Source organism: Mobula birostris, chromosome 1 (assembly GCF_030028105.1).
Source record: "Mobula birostris isolate sMobBir1 chromosome 1, sMobBir1.hap1, whole genome shotgun sequence".
Classification (NCBI taxonomy): domain Eukaryota; kingdom Metazoa; phylum Chordata; class Chondrichthyes; order Myliobatiformes; family Myliobatidae; genus Mobula; species Mobula birostris.
In genome coordinates this window covers 72,292,523-72,310,746 of record NC_092370.1, presented here as the reverse complement: position 1 = coordinate 72,310,746, position 18,224 = coordinate 72,292,523, and the positions used below count along the sequence as shown (strand labels likewise).

At 40.7% G+C, this 18,224-nt stretch overlaps 2 protein-coding genes across 6 annotated transcripts in view; one reads left to right on the top strand and one right to left on the bottom strand.

Annotated features, from left to right (window-relative positions):
* LOC140196997 (RNA-binding protein 12-like) overlaps positions 1–18,224 on the top strand; it is a 185,324-nt gene that overhangs the window by 34,578 nt on the left and 132,522 nt on the right. The gene's annotated exons all lie outside the window — the stretch shown is intronic.
* cibar1 (CBY1 interacting BAR domain containing 1) overlaps positions 6,376–18,224 on the bottom strand; it is a 55,693-nt gene continuing 43,844 nt past the window's right edge. For 2 of the 3 annotated variants that reach the window (XM_072256910.1, XM_072256923.1), the window contains 4 exons: positions 16,913–17,017; positions 15,385–15,498; positions 12,491–12,610; positions 6,376–8,134 (listed from right to left, as the gene is read on the bottom strand). In XM_072256910.1, coding sequence (XP_072113011.1) covers positions 8,018–8,134; positions 12,491–12,610; positions 15,385–15,498; positions 16,913–17,017 — 456 coding nt within the window. In that variant the 3' untranslated portion in view covers positions 6,376–8,017. The remainder of the gene's footprint in view (positions 8,135–12,490; positions 12,611–15,384; positions 15,499–16,912; positions 17,018–18,224) is intronic. The other variant, XM_072256916.1, reaches the window with a different exon arrangement.

The window sequence follows — 18,224 nt, the reverse complement described above, 5'->3', positions numbered from 1 at the left end:
GGCTTTGGCTTCAACGGGCTTCAGCGATAAACGGGAAGAGGCGAGAGCGAAGTGCCAACTCTTTTTTTCCCTCCCCCACCTTTCTTGAATTGGCCCGGACAGACAGGAACAGCAGGGCTGTCACAGCTAACGGTTTAAAAAGTTTGTCTGTTTGGCAAGGTAAGTGGGTGAGTAGACACATTTTTCCTGTTTCATTCGTGTAGAATTAGATAGCATGCCTGCAGGGTTAGTGCTTTGTTCAGGGTGTCAGATGTGGGAATCCTGGGAGACTTCCAGCCTCCCTGATGGCCACATCTGCGCCAGGTGCACCGAGTTGCAGCTCCTCAGAGACCGTGTTAGGGATCTGCAGCTGCAGCTTGATGACCTAGTGCTTATCAGGGAAAGTGAAGAGGTGATAGACAGGAGCTACAGGGAGATAGTCATCCCTAGGCTACAGGAGTCAGAACACTGGGTCACTGTCAAGAGAGGGAAGGGAAATGCCCGGATAGTGGAGAGCACCCCTGTGGCTGTCCCCCTCAGCAACAAATATCTTGTTCTGGATGCTGTTGAGGGGGATGACCTGATGGGGGACGCCCACGGTGACCGGGTCTCTGGCACTGAGCCTGGCGCTGTTGTGCAGGAGAGAAGGAGGGAGAAGAGAAATGCGGTAGTCGTAGGGGATTCCATAGTCAGAGGAATGGACAGGAGATTCTGTGAGCCTGATAGAGATACCCGCATGGCGTGTTGCCTCCCAGGTGCCAGGGTACGGGATGTCTCGGATCGGGTCCTGAATATTCTGAAGGGGGAGGGTGAGCAGCCAGTTGTCTTGGTACATGTGGTACCAATGACATAGATAGGACAAAGGAGGAGGTCCTGAAGAGAGATTTCCAGGAGTTAGGAAGGAAGCTGAGAAGCAGGACCTCCAGGGTAGTAATCTCGGGATTGCTACCTGTGCCACATGCTAGCGAGGGCAAGAGTAGTTGGATCAGGCAGATGAATGCGTGGCTGAGAGACTGGTGTAGGGGACAGGGCTTCAGATTCTTGGATAATTGGGATCTCTTCTGGGGGAAGTATGACCTGTTCAAAAAGGACAGGTTATACATGAACCCGAAGGGGACCAATATCCTGGCGGGAAAGTTTAATAGAGCTGTTAGGGAGGGTTTAAACTAATTTGGCAGGGGGATGGGAACCTGAAGGATAGAGCGGAGGAAGGGGAAAACAGAAATAAATCTAAGATAGTGAGCAGTAAAGATGTCAGGAAAGACAGGCAGGTGATGGGGCAAATGTGTAGCCATTGGGATGAGTTGCAGTGCAATAAAGTTGCAGTGAAATCAAAGCAAAAAGTATCAAATACTGGTCTTAAGGTGTTGTACTTAAATGCACGCAGCATAAGAAATAAGGTGGATGATCTTGTCGTACAGCTACAGATTGGCAGGTATGATATTGTGGCCATCACTGAGACCTGGCTAAAGGATGCATGTCTCTGGGAGCTGAACGTCCAAGGATACATGGTGTATCAGAAGGATAGGAAGGTAAGCAGAGGGGGAGGCGTGGCTTTATTGGTAAGAAATGATATTAAATCATTAGAAAGAGGTGATATAGGATCGGAAGGTGCAGAATCTTTATGGGTTGAGCTAAGGAATAGCAGGGGTAAAAGGACCCTGATGGCAGTTATTTGTAGGCCTCCAAACAGCTGCAGGGATGTGGACTACAAATTACAACTGGAAATAGAAAACGCTTGTCAGAAGGGCAGTGTTATGATAATTGTGGGGGATTTTAACATGCGAGTAGATTGGAAAAATCAGGTCAGCACTGGGTCTCAAGAGGGAGAATTTGTAGAATGTCTGCGAGATGGCTTTTTAGAACAGCTTGTTGTTGAGCCCACTGGGGATCGGCTGTACTGGATTGGGTATTGTGTAATGAACCGGAGGTGATTGGAGAGATTGAGGTGAAGGAACCCTTAGGAGGCAGTGATCATAACATGATTGAGTTCACTGTGAAATTTGAAAAAGAGAAGCCGAAATCTGATGTGTTGGTGTTTCAGTGGAGTAAAGGAAACTACCGTGGCATGAGAGAGGAACTGGCCAAAGTTGACTGGAAAGAGACACTGGCGGGAAAGACGGCAGAGCAGCAGTGGCTGGAGTTTATGCGAGAAATGAGGAATGTGCAAGACAGGTATATTCCAAAAAAGAAGAAATTTTCGAGTGGAAAAAGGATGCAACCGTGGTTGACAAGAGAAGTCAAAGCCAAAGTTAAAGCAAAGGAGAGGGCATACAAGGAAGCAAAAATTAGTGGGAAGACAGAGGATTGGGAAGTCTTTAAAACCTTACAAAAGGAAACCAAGAAGGTCATTAAGAGAGAAAAGATCAACTATGAAAGGAAACTAGCAAATAATATCGAAGAGGATACTAAAAGCTTTTTCAAGTATATAAAGAGTAAAAGACAGATGAGAGTAGATATAGGACCGATAGAAAATGATACTGGAGAAATTGTAATGGGAGATGAGGAGATGGCAGAGGAACTGAACAAGTATTTTGCATCAGTCTTCACTGAGGAAGACAGCAGGATACCGGACACTCAAGGGCGGCAGGGAAGCCAAGTGTGCGCAGTCACAATTACGACAGAGAAAGTACTCAGGAAGCTGAATAGGCTAAAGGTCGATAAATCTCCTGGACCAGATGGAATGCACTCTCGTGGTCTGAAGGAAGTAGCTGTGGAGATTGTGGAGGCATTAGCGATGATCTTTCAAATGTCGATAGATTCTGGCATGGTTCCGGAGGACTGGAAGATTGCAAATGTCACTCCGCTATTTAAGAAGGGGGCAAGGAAGCAAAAAGGAAATTATAGACCTGTTAGCTTGACGTTGGTGGTTGGGAAGTTGTTGGAGTCGATTGTCAAGGATGAGGTTACAGAGTACCTGGAGGCATATGACAAGATAGGCAGAACTCAGCATGGATTCCTTAAAGGAAAATCCTGCCTGACAAACCTATTACAATTTTTTGAGGAAATTACCAGTAGGCTAGACAAGGGAGATGCAGTGGATGTTGTATATTTGGATTTTCAGAAGGCCTTTGACAAGGTGCCACACATGAGGCTGCTTAACAAGATAAGAGCCCATGGAATTACAGGAAAGTTACATACGTGGATAGAGTGTTGGCTGATTGGCAGGAAACAGAGAATGGGAATAAAGGGATCCTATTCTGGTTGGCTGCCTGTTACCAGTTGTGTTCCACAGGGATCAGTGTTGGGACCGCTTCTTTTTACATTGTACATCAACGATTTGGATTATGGAATAGAGGGCTTTGTGGCTAAGTTTGCTGACGATACGAAGATAGGTGGAGGGGCCGGTAGTGCTGAGGAAATGGAGAGTCTGCAGAGAGACTTGGATAGATTGGAAGAATGGGCAGAGAAGTGGCAAATGAAGTACAATGTTGGAAAGTGTCTGGTTATGCACTTTGGCAGAAAAAATAAACGGGCAGACTATTATTTAAATGGGGAAAGAATTCAAAGTTCTGAGATGCAATGGGACTTGGGAGTCCTCGTACAGGATTCCCTTAAAGTTAACCTCCAGGTTGAGTCGATAGTGAAGAAGGTGAATGCAACGTTGGCATTCATTTCTAGAGGAGTAGAGTATAGGAGCAGGGATGTGATGTTGAGGCTCTATAAGGTGCTGGTGAGACCTCACTTGGAGTACTGTGGGCAGTTTTGGTCTCCTTATTTAAGAAAGGATGTGCTGACGTTGGAGATGGTACAGAGAAGATTCACTAGAATGATTCCGGGAATGAGAGGGTTAACATATGAGGAACGTTTGTCCGCTCTTGGACTGTATTCCTTGGAGTTTAGAAGAATGAGGGGAGACTTCATAGAAACATTTCGAATGTTAAAAGGCATGGACAGAGTGGATGTGGCAAGGTTGTTTCCCATGATGGGGGAGTCTAGTACGAGAGGGCATGACTTCAGGATTGAAGGGCGCCCTTTCAGAACAGAAATGCGAAAACATTTTTTTAGTCAGAGGGTGGTGAATCTATGGAATTTGTTGCCACAGGCAGCAGTGGAGGCCAAGTCATTGGGTGTCTTTAAGGCAGAGATTGATAGGTATCTGAGTAGCCAGGGCATCAAAGGTTATGGTGAGAAGGCAGGGCAGTGGGACTAAATAGGATAAAATGGATCAGCTCATGATAAAATGGCAGAGCAGACTCGATCGGCCGAATGGCCTGCTTCTGCTCCTTTGTCTTATGGTCTTAATTTATGCTTTTTAAGTTGATTACCACCCCACATTTTTTCAAATGATCCCTTTTAAAATCTGCATTCCATACACTCCTGGTCCTCCATTAACAACACCTTGACTATATTTTATCTGGGTCTGACAGTTTAATGATTTCATAGTAGGCACTGAGAGAAGAAATAACCCTAAACATTCTCTGTTCTCATTCTTCATCCTTTGAAACTCTTACAGATCAATCAGCAATGACAAACACATAATGTTGTGCCCCATCTAATTAAATTACTAATCAAATGCTCAACTAACTTATACCTTCTGCCTACGCAATGTACTTACCTTCCATTACTTGCCCACCCATGTGCCTAACAGCCTCTTGAACACTTTAGTTGTATTTGTACCATCATTCCAGGCATTCATCACTTTTCTGTTTTAAAAAAAAATATCCCTGCATATCCCTTTTGAACATACTGTACCCCCATTCCTGTTAAAATCATGCCTTCTGGTATTAAGGCATATCAATCCTTACAGACTGTGCTGGAATTGAACTCCAGAACACCCTGAGCTGTAATATCACCTTAACCCATACGCTACCGTGTTGTCCAAGATGGGCAAATCCCCAGGGTCTGAACAAGTGCACCCCAGAACTTGCAGGAGGCCAGGGAAAATTGTGAAGGCCCTTGTAGAGGTATTAGCCACTGGTGAAGTTCCAGAAGACTGAAGGGTGAGAAATGTTGTTCCATTGTTTCAAGAAGGGTAGTGAGGACAACCCAGGGAACTGCAAGCCTTGTAGTACAAGCCAGGGAACTTGACTTGTAGGGAAGCTACTGGGGGGATTTCTGATGGGCAAGATCAATCTTCACTTAAATAGTCAAAGCCTGATCAGTAATAGTTAGCATGGCTTTGTGCATGGGAGCCTTGTCTGGTGATTCCTTTTGGAGTTTTTGGAAGAGGTACCGAAGGGGATAAATGAAGGCAAGGCAGTGGATCTTATCTGTGTGTACTTTAGTTAGGCCTTTGACAGGGTCCCACATGGCAGAATGATTGTAAGATTAGGTTGCATGGAATTCAGGGGAGCCGGTGAGGAGAATTCAGAATGGAGGCCTGTGACTGGTGGAGGTGTCCCAGGGGTCAGTGTTGGAACTTCTGTTATTCATTATTTATGCAAATGATTTGGGTGTTAATGCACATGGCATGATCAGTGAGTTTGCTGTTCATATTAAATTACTGGGTGTTGTTGATAGTGAAGTAGGTTAAGTCAGGCTGAGAAATAGCAAATGGATTTCAACTTGGATAAGCATGTGGTGAGGCATTTTGGACATAAGAATCAGGGTAGGGCTAACAGGGAGGATGCTGTTGTCAGTTTGGATCGTTTGGCACAAAGGGCCTGTTTACGTGCTGTGTTACTCTATGCTACTCATAATCTTATAAACCTCTCAGATCTCCTCTCAGTCTAGACCAGTTCAGAGAAAACATCCTGTAAATCTCATCTTCACTCTCTCCAAAGGCTTGACATCCTTCCTAAAATGGGGCAACCAGAATTGAATGCTATGTTTCAGCTGTGGCCTAACTATTGTTGTATACAGCTGCAATATAACTTCTTGACTCTTGAATTCAGTTCTTCAACTAATAAAAGCAATATGCCTTCTATACCAATAGATGCAGCCATTTTAAGGCAGCTGTGGACTTGTACCTCTAGATTCCTCTGAATTTTCTTCATTAGGAGGAGATGGTGGAAGAGGCAAAAGATTGAAGAAGGTGGAAACTGTCCGGAGAGGACTGTTGATCCTGAAATAAAGGGAAGCAGGTGGTGAACCAGAGGGAGAGGATGGGCAGATTGTGAGGGGCCAAAGGAATGAAGGAAAACAAAGTAGAGGTGGGGAAAGAAAAATAGAGGGGAGTGGAAGTTACAGAAATTGATATTGATGGTATCAGGTTGGAGACTACAAAGATGGAATATGATGTCTTACTCCACCAACCTGTGCCCGGCTTTAATGTGGCAGTAGAGGTGGCCGAGAACCCACATGTCAGTGTGGAAATGGGAAGTGGAATTGAAATGAGTGGCCATGGATGATTCTGGCTGTGTGGGTGATGGAAAGAAGGTGCCATCAAAAATATTGCAACTTAGTTATTCTGATTAGCTCTATGCTGTCAGAAAAAAATTGCAAAAGAAGTAATTGAAGAATATGAATTTTATTACTTTGAAGAGTTTGATAACAAAATATCTCACAAAAACTGTGAATTCTGTTACTTTACCATTCACAAAGTAAGTATGACTGGTGTAGGTACTGGAAACTTCACTTAGTAGCAGGGAAGTGCTAGTATCATAAATGGGTTCAGCAAATAATATATTCACAATTTCAACAGTATGGCCTCCATCTGCACTCTGATTTTTTTTAACCATTGATTTTAATTGAAAAAAATTGAGTTTAATGGACTGCTTATTTTCTTTCACACATTTCATATTGCAATTAAGAACTCCAAGCATTTGCAATGGACTACACTGGAATGAGAACGAGTGATACAAGCAAAATGCACTAATTTTGGTTCAAAAAATAGCAGGTGGTGATCCTGAATACATAACTGTGCAAGAGTTTGTCAGCTTCCAAGTTTCAGAAGTTTCATGTTAGAATTCGGAACTTAATTGTCAAATAATTCACAAGTTTACACAGTAACTTCAAAGAATAATGTATGGTATAATAAAGCTGCACTAAAATGCTGAAGCATTGATCGTGTGGATAGTCAGAAGATTTTTCCCAGGGCTGAAATGGTTAGCACAAGATGGCACAGTTTTAAGGTGCTTGGAAGTAGGTACAGAGGAGATGTCAGGGGTAAGTTTTTTTACGTAGAGAGTGGTAAGTGCATGGAATGGGCTGCCGGCGACAGTGGTGGAGGCGGGTACGATAGGGTCTTTTAAGAGACTCCTGGACAGATACATGGAGGTCAGAAAAATAGAGGGCTATGGGTAACCCTAGGCAATTTCTAAGGTAAGGACATGTTCGGCACAGCTTTGTGGGCCAAAGGGCCTGTATTGTGCTGTAGGTTTTCTATGTTTCTAAATACCAGTTCACATTCTGAGAATCTGAATTTTGCATTACTTTTAAAATAAAAGTCATTAAATATCAGTAGGTGAGGAAAAATCTTATGAAATTGCTGGATAGTTATAAAACACAAATGGATTATTATTTATCTTCTGGAAGGAAATCTGCTATCCTTACCCAGACTGGTAAACACACCAAACAATACACCACACTGATGCCATTGTTAATTGCCCTCTGAAGTAAATCCATTGGCTGAGTGTAGCTACCTCTAAGAAACCCCATCTTGAGTGAATTATAGAGGGCTAATAAATGCTAGGCTCTTTCTATGTTGCTTATGTTCAGGTTAATGATCATCTGGCCCCTATTAAGGCATACAAAAAATAACTCGAATATTGCACTTACATCATCGATGTAGATCTCTTGATATGGGGAGGGTGGGGGAAACAAGTTTGTTAACTGCATGTATAATCAAATTATGTTTTGATGTGAAGAAAATCAGCAGCATCTTTGCTGTATAAGAAAAATACAAATTTTAGAATGTAAAAATTTGTGCAATATATTGTTGAACTTTGATTAACTTTAACACACCTGTTGTATATAAAATTACTATTTAATGAGTTTTAATTAACCTGTTTACATGTAATGTTTTTGGCATAGTAAAATGAAAGATGTGTTTGGCAGTGTTATTTTGTAGAGTTCTTAAATTTGTAAGTCTGGACAATTTTCAATCAATGAAATACACCAAATATACTACATGCATAAATCAAAAAAATCAGAATTAGCTTCTTCTGTAATTTTCTTCATCTTCCTCATCCTCCTCGTCTTCATCATCATCCTCTTCCTCCTCATCATCGCTGTCATCATCTTCAGCCTTTTTAATCCTACATACTTGTTGCTATATCCAAAAAAAGATTTAAGATCAAAACATTTACTGACAATATGTCAATATTTTATAATTCAGCAGTACAGTATTAAATGTTTAGCATTCCTCCTCCAAAACATTCCCATTGTACCATCAAAGGTAATCAAACAAATTGAATTCCAAAAATATTACTTCTTAAAACGTTAGAATATTAACTTCCCACATTTTTCCTTTTTGTTAAGACCATAAGATATAGGGGCCATTTGGGCCATTGAGTCTGCTCTGCTATCTCATCATGGCTGATCCAATTTTCCTCTCAGCCCCAATCTTCTGCCTTTTCTTCATATCCCTTCATGCCCTGACCATCAAGAATCTATCAACTTCTTTCTTAAATATACAGGTACGTAAAGACTTGGCCTCCACAGCTGCCTGTGGCAAAGAATTCACAGAATCACCATTCTCTGGCTAAAGAAATTCCTCCTCATCTCTGTTTTAAAAGGATGTCCCACTATTTCGAGGCTGCGTCTTCTGGTCTTAGACTCTCCCATCATAGGAAACATCCTTTCCACATCCACTCTACCAAGGCCTTTCACCATTTGATAGGTTTCAATGAGGTCATCCCTCATTCTTCTGAATTCCTGTGAATACAGGCCCAGAGCCATCAAACACTTTTCATATGACAAGCCATTCAATCTTGGAATCATTTTCGTGAACCTCCTTTGAATTCTCTGCAGTTTCAGTACATCCTTTCTATCAGTGATGAGCGGTGTGCCCCAGGGGTTGGTGCTGGGCCCACAACTATTCACGACATACATTAATGATCTGGAAGAGGGGACCGAGTGTAGTGTATCTAAGTTTGCTGATGACACCAAATTGAGCGGAAAAGCAAATTGTGCAGCGGATATGTTGAGTCTGCAAAGCAATATAGATAGGTTAAATGAGTAGGCAAGGGTCTGGCAGATGGAGTACAATGTTGGTAAATGCGAGGTCATCCACTTTGGAAGGAAAGATGAAAGAGCAGATTATTATTTAAATGGTAAAAAATTGCAGCATGCTACTGCACAGAGGGACTTAGGAGTGCTTGTACATGAATCACATAAGGTTGGTTTGTAGATGCAGCAGGCTGTAAAGAGGACAAATGGAATGTTGGCCTTCATTGCTAGAGGGATTGAATTTAAGAGCAGGGAGGTTATGCTGCAACTGTACAGGGTACTGGTGAGGCCGCACCTGGGGTACTGCTTGCTGTTCTGGTCTCGTTACTTGAGGAAGGATATACTGGCTTTGGAGGCTGTGCAGAGGAGGTTCACCAGGTTGATTCTGGAGATGAGGGGGTTAGACTATGAGGAGAGATTGAGTCACCTGGGACTGTACTTGCTGGAATTCAGAAGAATGAGAGATCTTCATAGAAACATATAAAGTTATGGAAGGGATAGATAAGATAGAGGCAGGAAGGTTGTTTCCACTGTTAACTTAAACTAGAACTGGGGACAGAGCCTCAAGGTTCGGAGAGTAGGTTTAGGACGGAGATGAGGAACTGCTTTTCTCAAAGAGTGGTGAATCTGTGGAATTCTCTGCCCAATGAAGCAGTGGTGGCTACCTCAGTAAATATATTTAAGACAAGGTTGGATAGATTTTTGCATAGTAGGGAAATTAAGGGTTATGGGGGAAAGGCAGGTAGGTGGAGATGAGTCCATGGCCAGATCAGCCAAGATCTTATTGAATGACAGAGCAGCTCTACGGGCCAGATGGCCTAGTCCTGCTCCTATTTCTTATGTTCTTGTGTTCTAAGATAAGGGGTCCAAAACTGCTCACAATACTCCAAGTGACACCTCACCAGTACTTTATAAAGTCTCAGCATTACGTTCTTGCTTTTATACTCCCAAAATGAATATTAACATTGCATTTGCTTTCCTTACCAGACTCAATCTCCAAATTAACCTTTAGGGAATCCTGCACAAGGTCGTCCAAGTCCCTTTACACCTCAGTTTTTTGTATTTTCTCCCCATTTAGAGAATAGTCAACCCTTTCATTTCTTCTAACGAAGTGCATGACCATATACTTCCTGATACTGTTAAGTGGATCAACTGGCTTTAAGCAGGAGCTATGTGGTGTCTTCAGGTCTATTACAATGCATCATTTCTGCTTGTCGATATGCAATATTTTACCTACTGTATTACTGCAGCTAGGAAATCTGTTTTAAAAATGAATCCCATAAATCTCTTGGATAAATATCCACCACTCATTCAGGCCTTCTGTGTAATTTGATGCAAAGATAATAGCACCTTTACTATTATTGTTAACTGCTCCATTTTCTGATGTTTTAGTAGACTATTGCCAGGAATATTTTGTTCCAAATCATGGTCAGATTAGAGTCAGGTTTCTGCAATGATGATAGCTTTCCCCTGAAGAAAATATTCTAATTCATTTGCTAATTGTTTCCATCTTGTCTGTGTTTGGCTACAACTTGTTTTAATAGTTTGGGTGCTGAAGCTTTATTGCTTCATACAAATATTTCATTTCTAGAACTATTTATGTTACCTTTATTTACTTAACCTTTACTCTACCTGTGTTTTTATCTTCATTTTCACATACTTCCTTTCATTAGTTTATTCTTAGTCTAATGCTACCATTGTTTTTATCTCTACTTTCACCTACTTATTACTACTTACTGGTTTATTGAAGTATTATTCATCTTTTATGCTGAGAGGTATATTTTATTGGTCTGATTTTCAGGCAAACTTAAGATTCCATTGCTGGATATACAAATGCTTAGGTCAGGTCTACCTTAGAATCAGAGACTACACTGATTGCAATGGGGGCTGATAGCTTGCAGATTATTCTAATTATTTCAATTTAGTTTAACCTTTTTAAATTACTTGTCAGTGACATTCCTGGCTTTAAGGAGGCACAAGAAACCACAGATACTTGATCCTGCAGAAGTAACAACTTTCATTTGTGTTTAATGTGATAAACTGATTACCATAAGAAGAATTATATCTTTTTGGAGAGAGAATAAGGCATTCTAATACTGGGTGTAGAATGAACTACAAGATCCTTCAGTTACAAAGTGTTCCCTCAATTTTTTTTTACAGCTGCACAGACCAACCATTGCTCTGAAGAGGAAATGAAAAAATGATGATGAAAACTGTGCGGCTCCTTTGTTTTTGTAATATGCATACGATGAATATTAGTATGCTGTAAATTATTCTGAACGAAGATAAATGCCAAAAGAATTAAAGGGGGTGGGTGATGGGCATATAAAATAAAATAATTTACAGAGGACTGGGATATAAGGAGAGGGGGAATAAGACTGATGAGATTGCTCAGCTGGGAGTTGTCATGGGCCATACTGCCCTCTAAGCAGTAGCAAGAGAAAATCTGCGGATACTGGAAATCCAAGCACACACACAAAATGCTGGAAGAACTCAGCAGGCCAGGCAGCATCTGTACAAAAGAGTAAACAGTCCACATTTTGTGCCAAGGCTCTTCATCAGGACTGAAGGGTCTGAAATGTAAACAGTACTTCAAATGTAGCCTTACCAACATCTTGTACAGCTGTAATATAACACTCTGTACTTGATGAAGGCAAGCACCTCAACTACCTTGTTTACCTGTGTCACTAATTTCTAGGAACTGTGTACCTGCAACTCCTCGGTGTCTCTGTTTACAAAGCTTCCCAACTTTTACACTCAAGGTACTGATTATTGAAAACAATCTTTGTGTTGCCACTTTCAAGAAGTTGTGGACTTCTACCCCAAGACCCCTTTGTACACCAATGTTCCTGAGGGTCTAACCATTTATTATATATTTTCCTCTTGCATTTGACCCTCCAGAATGAATCACCTATTACTTGTCAGGAAAAAACATCATCCATCAATTCTCTGCCCAGATCTCCAGCTGATAACTAGCTATAAACGTTTGACAATCTTCCTCGTTATCTTTGCCAATTTTCGTATTTATAATTATGTTCATCGGGCTGGAGAAAGGATATCTAAAAATTTTAGGGCCATGATACAGTGACAAATCCAAATATTTATTAGATACCAAAATATCTACAGTTCTCTTCATTTTTTTCATTGTATATTCCTTTTTCCACATATACCATAGTTAACAATAAAATTGTGCATCTGCATTTGCATCTCTGACATCTCACTTAAATTCCTATACAGGAAACTTCTATACAGTCAGTTCACTCTCTAATTGACTAAGTAATTATAACAACAGAAATTGTTAATACTCTAGTACATCCAATATTTTAACTAATAAAGTATGTGATGTCTTATCTATGTGCAGAGAAAATAGAAAGCCCAAATTATGTGATTTAAAAAAAAATTGAAGTATTGTCTGTTAACTTTGAATGTAAATGTAAAATAGCTGTCTCTCTCCTACCTTAGAGGTTCCTGACATAGCTAGTGCTGAATTTGTTCCATTCATAGTGTTTGCAGAATTGGCAGACACAATGCTTAGGCGTGCTTGATTGTTGTGTAAATGAAGCGTGTTTCTGAAAATCTACCAAAGCAGTCCATTAATAGTCTGTGGTAAATGCATATAGAATCTGCACATTCTTGTTATTTTCCAGTGTTAAAAATTGTCTGTTTGAAGTATGCTCACAATCAGAAACTAACCAAAGATCCCAAAATATTTTATAATCAAACATTTCACATTTGCTGATTCCAATCCATTTACACCTGTTTGATCTGGATTCAATTCCTGATTGAGGCTGAACTTTGCTGCATCTCTCAGTCTACCTTTTTATTCCTTTCTCCATTTATTACAACTCATCGTGATCATCCCATCTTCTCTACCACCATTCCTCTCTTCTATTCTCTTTCAAAACATATTTCCCTGCTTATCCAGTTATATAGGCACAAAATACTTTATAGCAACTTGCATTTAAATAGGTTGTGATATGAAGCTGAATACTCAACTCCAATAGCTTGTTTTAGTTGTGGTCACTGAAAAAATAGCAATGTTTCTATTGGCATAGACTATAAAATTGGGAAAGTTATGTTGAAATGAAGTGGGAAATGCTAAAAGTACACAAATCAGACATCATCTGCTAAGGAGGAAACAGAATATAAATTCCAAATTTAGGACTAACCAGGTTTAAGATTGCAGAGGAAATGGTGAAAAATGTATAAGAGAACAATCTATGATGAGATGGAGATCAAGAGAGATTGAATGACAGATATTGATGGCAGAAAAGGCTAATAAATAATGGGCTGTATCAGGGAAAGCTATAAATAGAAGGAGGTGAAAAAGAGATGAGTGAAATCTGAGATTACCGATTTCCAAGGAGACTTGAAAAAATAATGTTAAGCCTCAGCTGGAAAAAAAGGTTAGCCTCAACTGAAGTGTTGCAATTAATCTGGTGTTCTAATTTTAGGGAAAGTGTAGTGTACTAAAGATGTACTTAAATGGCTCCAGGATGAGTGATTTTGGCTATAATATTATACTGGTAAAAATGGGGATTTTTCTATGAAGAAGATTGAAAGGAGATTTGATAAATGCGTACAAGATTCTAACTAGATCTTATACCCTGTTATGTAAAAGCATAACTGACAATTCCTGGCCACTAACTCCAAATTTAAAGATTCAGATTTATTTATCACATGTGCATCAAAACATACAGTGATATGTGTTGTTTGTGTGAACAACAAACAAATCCCAGAGATAAGTTGAAGCTGCCCACACATAGCATGCCCATAATGCTTGGCAGAACACAGAACACAGAACACAACAAGCAACAATAGCAAACAAGCTCCTTGCCTCCCTCCCACCGACCCACGAGTACAGACAGTTCTCCAGCTCCAGGACAGACCTCCCTTCCACCGACCCAGGAGTACGGACAGTTCTCCAGCTCCAGGACAGACCTCCCTTCCACCGACCCACGAGTACGGACAGTTCTCCAGCTCCAGCCCCGGCCCCTTGCCTCCCTTCTACCGACCCATGAATACAGACAGTTCTCCAGCTCCAGCCCCTTGCCTCCCTTCTACCGACCCATGAGTACAGACAGTTCTCCAACTCCAGCCCCGGCCCCTTGCCTCCCTTCTACCGACCCATGAATACAGACAGTTCTCCAGCTCCAGCCCCTTGCCTCCCTTCCACCGACCCATGAGCATGGACAGTTCTCCAGCTCCAGGACAGACTTCCAGCCACTGGGTTTCAACTTCCAAACTACCAGTTGACCTCTGGGCTCCAATCTTATCAACCCTTGGACTAGATAATGATGGGACCGAGAAGTCCAAGCTCAAATTCCAGGTGTGCCGATTGACCAGCCCTCATGCCTTCTACTCACACTCCTGGTCACTGGCCTTCGAGTGTGGAGCAGATGCCTGGATTGTGGATGTTCTTCATCACCCAACCATGTCAGTGGCCTCTGAATGCTGAGTGGAGGCCTGAACTGCGAAAGTCCTTTGTCACCCGTACACATCGCTGGACTTTGAATGTGGAGCAGAGGCCTGGACTATGCATGTCCTTCGTTACCATCCACATTGCAGAGTGGAGACCCGACTTCCAACTCCTCCACATTCTTGTCCCTAAGCCGTAATATGACCTCTAACTTCCTCACTTTACTGTTCCTAAACCCTAACCTGACTTCTAACATCCTTCCATCCCCAAAACCATCCGTGCAAACTTAAAAAAAAACTGAGATAAGTCACGCTCTCGATGGAGACCACAGATCAGCAACATCTTGGAAAAAAGGGACAAACAAATGAAATAAAACAAATGTTCTGTGATTTCTTTTTTTGTTATTGTGGGTTATTGGGAAGACTGACATACATTTTCTCTCTCTCGCTCTCTCCCTCCCCTCCTCCCGCTTTCTCCCTACTAACCCACTAGAACGAGAAAACAACAGAACCTTTGTTTTTTTTATTTCATTTGTTTGTCTTTAATTATGTGGTTAATATGTCTAGTTAAAAGTGATGAATTGTTAGTCAAGTTTTCACATAACGGGCCATAAAATACATTTTAATTGCCAAGGTTTAATAAATTATATGTTCAATAATAAACTGAATTATAGAATCTGAGATTTCCTCAGGTGGATTAGGACTTCCAGTGTGACCAACCTGCTTAATGCAAAATGGAAGGGAAATATGTGATTTAATTCACATCCACAGAATTTAAAATATCATTCTACCTAATCATAATAAATTGGTTACTATAGAATTTGCTGAAAATTTTACAATTGGCTTGACATATTTTGTTTTGAAAATGAAAATTATTAGTGGACATTGCCTTCAGGGTACTTCCATTAAAAAAACTTCAAAAATACATCTTACCTCCATATCTGCCTCTTCATCAATATTCTGTACATGCTGATATGCATTGCTGTAAACTTCCAAAGCTTTTGCATGGAAAGCCATTTCAATTGTAATTAAATCTCCAAAAATCTTCTATTTTAAGTAGAACAAAAGAAGCTTACTTTGAACATAGAGAACCTCATGATAAAACAATTGAATTTTGCCATTTGTAATACATGTTACAAAACTTTTGTTTGCAAAACTTAATTTTGTCATATCTCAAACATTTCACATAAAGTGGTTGCACAGTTGGCGTAATGCATTCACAATGCCAGCAACCCAGGTTCAATTCCACCGCTGTGTGCATGTCTGTAAGGAGTTTGTATGTTCTCTCCATGACTGCATGGGTTTCTCCTGAGTGTTCTGGTTTCTTCCTACGTTTCAGAGACATGCAGGATTAGTAGGTTAATTGGTCACGTGAGCAGAATTGGTCAGCATAGGTTCTTTATGCGGGAAGGGCCTGTTACTACCCTGTATCTCCAAATAGATAAATAATAAATGGCCGTTAGTTAAATATCACTTCATTATGATGAGTTTCATAGATTTTTTGCAATCATGTAATTTTTTATGTTATATTTAATTTTGACCAAATAGCCTCCTACTTCACCTTGCCTGCTGCTACAGTGTCCGGGAGCTGGATTCAATCCTGATCTCTGGTACTGTCTGTATGGAGTCTGCATGCTCTCGTAGTGACCACATGGAATTTCCCCTGGTGCTCCTGCTTCTCCCCAATTCCAAGATCTGCTGGGTATAACTTACTCTCAAAGGTGGGTGGCAGGAGCTCAACATGGAAGAGTGATCAACAGGCATAGTTTAGGGAATAGAACTGATGGGAGTGCTCTAGGATGGGACATAGGTCTGATGGGCCAAATAGATTATTAAATTGTAAGCAAATGTAAGAATAACGATACTATAAGATTCGGAATTTTTACAAAGGGTTTGTGGTGTTCTACAGATTAATGTGGTCAACATTTATTGCAGTCATTTGGACACTGACTGGTACTGTGAACTCCATTCATCACACATGTTTGGGACTGGTGCTGCTAGACATGGATATTTCTGGACTACTGGAAGTTATTCTATTAATACTCACTTTTTACATTCACTTTTTAATATTTTACATAAATCTTGCAGTAAAGCTGACAACTTTCAAGGGAACATGAGAAACAGAAACAGGGAGTAAGAGCAACTAAAGCTGCATGGTTCCCATGCTTCCTTTAAACTCACCTGGTTTTAAGGTGGTTCAGAAATAGGGACCTGTGTGTAAAGCACCCAGTGAGTCAAACCACTGGGATTTTCAAATAGTTGGATAAGAGAGCATCCAAGTTTTGCTGTAATTGCTGTAACAAACCTACCTACAGAAGGGTCTTATGTCGTCAAAGAGATGAACAATTATAAATCAAGAAATAATTGCTGTAGAAATATTCTGTAAGATTTTCCTGATAATTATCTAACCTATTGTTTGCGCAAGATGAACAAACGTGCAAGAATCATTTCTATATTCTACCTTAATATCTTTAATTTTCTCTTCTTGAAAATCATCAATAGTTTCTTCTAGCTGTCGTGAAATGCGAGTGGCATCCATCGTGACCCTCTGTAATTCATTTTCAGCCTGACGTAGAAAAACAATTCATAATTTTGGTAAATTTTGCACAAATATTTAATTTCATTAGGTTGTAGAATACTGTATCCTTTACCAACAATGGTTCGGAACACTAACAGTAGGCATTGCTGTATGAGAAAATAGTAGTTTTGGAAAGTACATTGCCATTGCATAAAACTAATCTTAGATCTTATTTCTTTAAATAACATTATACACCATTTCTATATCTTTGGTCCAGTCCACAGGATGCCTGATTCTATTCATTTCATCTGGCTAATAGAACACCTGGTTGTGTGAAACTAAATGATGTTTCAAATTCAAGTTTATTGTCATTTAATCATATCCATGAATATAGACAAATGAAACAGTGTTCTTCCAGGGCCAAGGTATAAAAAAGTACCAACAGTTACACACAGCACAAGGCACATATAATCATGATAGCAGTAAAACATACAGTCAGAAAAAAATAAATAATAATAATAGCCCAAGTCCCTGAGTGGCATGGCCTGTAGGTTGTTGGTGCATGGCATGTTGTCCTGGAGCAATGTTTCTGAAAGACCAAGCATGCAGCAGTTCTTCATCACACGCAAATACAGCCGCAGACAAATGCAATCCAGCGTATCTTCCATATGAACACTGGAGGGCAGCACCAATAGGTGGGGCCAGCCCCCAACCTGGCTATGCTACTTCTCCTCTGGTGTCTTCTCCCTTGTGCAACAGGCAACCCTACGGCATGAGGGCTTGGTCCACGCAACAACTGAGGCAACGCAGCTCCCTGCTGTCGGTCTTGCCAGTGAACCAGACTTGCAGTATTCTACATTATCAATATCCAACAGGGTCTTGCAATTACAAGAAAATATGTCTAAGATAATCATTTGCTCCATTTCTTGGACTGCACACCATCTCTGATGCCTTCCTCCTTGGATGGTTGTAGCAGGCAACATGGTACACAACAAGTCCAGTTCCACTGCTATTGAGCAACTCGCTGATGAGGTAGACCTGCAATACTTGATGTTGTTACTATCCAGCAGCGTGTTGTGATCATAAAAAAGATGTAAAGGATGAATAATCACACCTCTGTTTAGATCCAGAGAGGTCACTGTGACTGAATGCACCACCATTTTAACAGAAGATTAATACACACTTTCTGATCTTTACAGCTAATATTAAGTAATGCACAAATTTGGTTATTTTTTATCCAATATCAAGATACACA